The sequence below is a fragment of the Pteropus alecto genome, unplaced genomic scaffold (assembly GCF_000325575.1).
Source record: "Pteropus alecto unplaced genomic scaffold, ASM32557v1 scaffold49, whole genome shotgun sequence".
In the NCBI taxonomy this organism is placed as follows: Eukaryota; Metazoa; Chordata; class Mammalia; order Chiroptera; family Pteropodidae; genus Pteropus; species Pteropus alecto.
In genome coordinates, this window is record NW_006443131.1 from 1,435,300 (window position 1) to 1,440,063 (window position 4,764).

The window sequence follows — 4,764 nt, forward strand, 5'->3', positions numbered from 1 at the left end:
CGAGGGACAGCGTGCCAAGGCCTGGGACTGCAGATGGTAGGGTGCTGAGGGCATTGTGGCTGGGCAGGGCCCCGTGGGGCAGGGAGACCCGAGGGAGGCAGGTTTGCGTTGGCCTCAGGAAGCTCCAACTCATGGCCCCGGCCGCCTGGGGACAGGGAAAGACCATCTCCGCAGAGCTGTGGCCCCCAGCGCTGGACTCCTCAGAAGACAGGTTCCGTGAGGGCAGAGGTTCGCAGCGTTCCGTCGTGTCCAGAGCACTGTCCGGCACAGAGTGGTCACTCAGTAAATACTTCCTGGGTGGTCACGGAGTCCTGTCTCAGAAGAGGCAAGCTCGGATTTGGGAGAGGGACAGGGAAGGCGTCCCAAGTTGGATGGGAACCAGAAGTAGCCACGCTCATTTTCTCTGTCACGTACCGCTGTCCCGTGGGATTGACTCAGACCACCCGCGGCTGAGTGAGCCTTTGCCTCCGAAGAGAAAGCCCCGTCCCGTGTCTCAGGCTTAGTCCGGCCGGAGACCCCGGGATGGGGTTAGAGGGGTTCCCAGCCTGAACCCTTTTCCTCTCCGACATGTCACCAGGAAGCACAGGATGGTCTTGGTGGGACAGACTCACCTGGCCTTGAAAGCACGGGCTGGCTGTGTGTCCCCAGGCAGTGAGTCTCTGAGCCCATTTTGTCATCTGCAAAATAGGGACAGACGTACCCACCTGGGACTGCCAGTGTGGGCGTGAGATGCCTCGAACTCTGTAAATTCCTTCGCCCGGCGCCTGCACGTAGCAGGTGCTCAGTGGCTGTCGATTTTCAATTCTGCCTCCGCGGGTTTCTCAGAACCGTTCTTGCTGTTGCCTTGTGCTCCCTGACACCTCTGCGGCCCCCCCCCGAACCTGAGGGAGGGGAGCTGTGGCCCTAACCCCTTCCGGGATCACCGCACCTCGCTAGGCGGAGCCCCCCGGATGGCCCCAAAGGGGGCAGGGGTGGATGGCAGCGCAGGAAGGGGATCCTGCCGCCCTGTTCTCTGTCACCGGGGAGCCGACCCTGGGTCCCCACGGTCCTGAGGCAAGGTCCCCTCCTCGGGCCAGCTGCCGCCCTGGCCGCAGGGCCCACTGCCGTGTGTCCTTCCCCGGCAGACCGTGGAGCTCGCTCGGAACCCGGCCATGATGCAGGAGATGGTACGGAACCAGGACCGCGCCCTCAGCAACCTGGAGAGCATCCCGGGCGGCTACAGCGCCCTCCGCCGCATGTACACGGACATCCAGGAGCCCATGTTCAGCGCCGCCCGCGAGCAGGTGGGGCCGAGCGGGGTGTCCGGGGACGTGGGGGAGGCGCCCGGTCCGAGCGCTGTGCCGCGGTTCTGGGGGACTCCTGGCACCGGGGCCTCGGAGGTCGGGGAACGGGGGCCAGGCTGGGGTCAAACAGTCGGCCCTCACACGGCGTGTTAGCTCAGTGTCTCACATGTGGTCCCCGGGTCCCCTGCGGCCCAGTCGCCTGCGGAGCCTGTTAAAGCTGAGGTTCCTGATCCACACCTGTGAGCTCCTTGTCGACTCAGCCCCTGGACTCAGCCCCTGGGAATATGCACTTTTAAAAATGCTTATGAATTCTTTCCAAGTATACAACAAATAGAGATAAAAATAGAGCGTTCCCTGGTATCCACGTTGTCCTAACATGTTGCCATATATGGTTTCAGTGCCTTTTTGGGTTCTTTTTAAAAAATCGAATGTACGTTAAACACATTATGCGTTTCCATGCTTCAAAATTGCAAAGGTACACGAGATAAAGGACGTCACGGAAGTGTCGGAAGATATACGAGCTCAGCCAAGGTGTGCAAAAGGGACACTTGCGTCTCCACGTCCCAACCCGCCTTTCCTGAGAGCAACAGGTGTTATTCGTGCTCTGTATGTTTTCCCAGACATTTTAAATATTCGCAAATAGGACGTTACAGAGAGAGTCGCAGGCTTCACCCACCCTCCCCACCTCGTGCCTGCCTTTTCCTCTCCAGAGCTCACTGCCCCCTGAAGTGGGCGTTTGTCCCTTTTTTTGGTGGTGGTTTTGATTTTTTATTACTGATATATATGAGTAATAAGGGCATCCATACATACCCTACAGTATTCGGTATTTTTCAACCTTATAGAAGTGATATCATGCTGTCCATGTAATTTTTTAACCCGCTTTTTAAACGCTTTTAAAACGTTTTATTGACGATTAGAACAGCCACAAAGGTGCATGTGTCACAGGTGTACGGCGCGATGGACTTTCACAAACCAGACGCCTCCCCCGGCCGGCGCCGGGCGGGGCAGCGGGGTGGCACGTGTTTCTCCCTTGTGGGAAGAAAAAGGCGCCATGTCTTGAGTGTCCCGTGCCGTCCCGGGGGGGCCCTCGTCCACGCCACCTGTGTCTCCAGCAAGTTGCCACAGATGCATGTGCGTCTCGCTGACTCCGCTCGGCCCCCCCGGGTCTGTTTGTCCTCGGTCTGTTTGTCCCTCCCCTCGATGAGGCCACATTGCCCTAAGTCTGGGTGTCTGGGGGCGCAAACCCCCCACCTTCTCAGCAGCATCTTGGTTATTCTGGAGGTTGCTCTTTCATGTTTTAGAAACTGCTTGCAGGGACCAGCTCTGAGTTTTCGAAGGAATGTATTTATTTTAAACTTTATTGAAGTAGTTCATTAAAAATGTGTATCAGCGGTGCATTCACCTAGTTAAAAAAAAATTTTAAAAAAAAGAAGTCGAAAGAGGCTTATAACAAGCCCTGCAGCTAATTCTGATGCACTCCAAGGTATGGGAATCACTGGTTTAGCTAAAAAGACTTGGCTTTTGGCGTTGGCAAACCTGGGTTCGCATGCCTGCTTCACCGCTGCCTGGGGGTGTGGTTTTAAGCGGGTTTCCTAACCTCCTGGCCTCGGCCTCCTCATCCTCAGACCGAGGCAGCACGTCACAGCGCTGGTTCGGTCATGTCGGCCTCAGGATCCCTTTCAAAAGCTTTTCAGGATCCCAAAGAGCTTTTGTGTGCGGCGGTTAGAGCTACGGATAGTCACTCTCTGTGAAGTTAAAACTAAGAAGTTTTTACAATGTTTATTAATTTAAAAGTAATCCATTATACGTGAGCGTAAACAGCATATTCTTTCGAAACGAACCTTACTTTCTCACACTGAGTTTCCGAGGAAGGAGCGGCCTGGTTTTACGTTTTTGGGGATCCCTTGGTCATCGGGCTGCAGGACCGCCGGGTTCTCAGCTCTGCTTCTGCCTTCGTCCCACGATGTCGCGTGTCATGCAGCCTTTGGAAAACTCTCGGCGCTCACAAGAGAGTGGGAGAAGGAGGCAGATCACACCTTAGAATCGTAGACGTCTCGAACCTTGCAGGGTGGACCACACTTTGAGAACCGGTGCTGTAGAGGGACATTGTAAACGTTAGAATGGATGTGGCGGGCACGTCCTAGCGCTCGGCAAATGGCAACTGCTGTCAGCGCGGGAGTTTGGTGAAGAGCTCCGGTCCTCCGGCTGTGCGGGGAGAAGGCAGGGCCCCGCGTTGGTGGGGGTGGGTGCTGGGGAAGTCGCAGAGCAGGAGCCCAGGGACAGACAAACTCGGGGCGCACCCTGGCCTGCAAGCCCGGCACGTGAACGGGCATCAGGTGAAGGGAGCGGACTCGGAGCTGGGGAGCCCATGATCAGCCCTGGTCCCCACGACCCACGTAGAATAGAGTGACTGGATGTGAAGGTCCATGACCGGGGTGCCCGGGGCGGCTCAGAGACCTGCTTAGGTCAGGACCACCTGGGGACCGAGAAGGAGGCCGGGCAAGGGGGACAGGGTCTGAGGTCCCCAGCCACACGACCTGGGACAGAGCTCTTCCTGGGTGCTGGCGCTTCCCAAGGGAGGAGGCTCAGGTGCCACCTTGGGCAGCACAGCATGCGATGGGCGCAGACCCTGAGACGGTGCGGAGTGACACGGTGGGGGCCTGGTCCTGAGGGGGACGTTAGCTGACGCAGCCTGTCCCAGGATGTAGAGGAGGGAGGCTAATGGCCGAGGGACCGCCAGCCCCCCGGGGGACCAGGCAGCGGGGAAAGGGCTCTCGGAGTCAGTGTCGGAGCCAGATGGTTGGGGAAGAGGTGCTGGAGGCGGATCAGGTGGAGGTAGAAGCCACGGGTCCTTGTCAAGCACCTACGAGTGTCAGGGACGGGCTGCGAGGCGAGTCCCATGGTGTCTGTTGCTGGAGGGCAGAGCAGGGCCCGCAGCTCGCTGTGCTGGGGGACGGGGTGTCCTGTGGGCGTCGGGGACGGTGCGGGGGGCACTGTGGGACGATGTGTGGGACGCTGGGTGCTGAGGATGGTGTGGGGGGCACTGAGGGTGTTGGGGACCATGCAGGGTGCACTGTGGGCACTGAGGACTGTGCAGGGGGCACTGTGGGCACCAGGGACGGCGTGGGGGGCACTGGGGGTGTTGAGGTTGGTATGGTGGGCACTGAGGATGGTGTGGGAGCACTGTGGGTATTGGGGACAGTGCGGGGGCCTCTGTGGGCACCAGGGACTGGAGACTGGGTGCCGAGGGCCAGCAGTGCAGACGAGAAGCTCGCGGTCGTTCGAGGCCCCAGCTGTCCAGCTAGCAGTACTGGCTGCCCCCCTGCTCCCTGCCAGGGCGGGGGGCTCTCGGGGAGGGGAGAGGATGTGCGGGGCCCTGCCCTGGCGTGCCCTGATCCCCGCCTTCCCTCCTCCAGTTTGGCAACAACCCCTTCTCCCTGGCCGGGAACTCTGACAGCTCGTCCTCCCAGCCTCTGCGGGG

The 4,764-nt window shown here is 59.2% G+C and overlaps 1 protein-coding gene across 1 annotated transcript in view; it reads left to right on the forward strand.

Moving 5' to 3' along the window:
* The window catches only part of UBQLN4 (ubiquilin 4), a 14,179-nt gene that overhangs the window by 4,066 nt on the left and 5,349 nt on the right, over positions 1-4,764 (forward strand). Inside the window, exons 5-6 of the mRNA XM_025040845.1 lie at positions 1,125-1,283; positions 4,700-4,761. Coding sequence (XP_024896613.1) covers positions 1,125-1,283; positions 4,700-4,761 — 221 coding nt within the window. The remainder of the gene's footprint in view (positions 1-1,124; positions 1,284-4,699; positions 4,762-4,764) is intronic.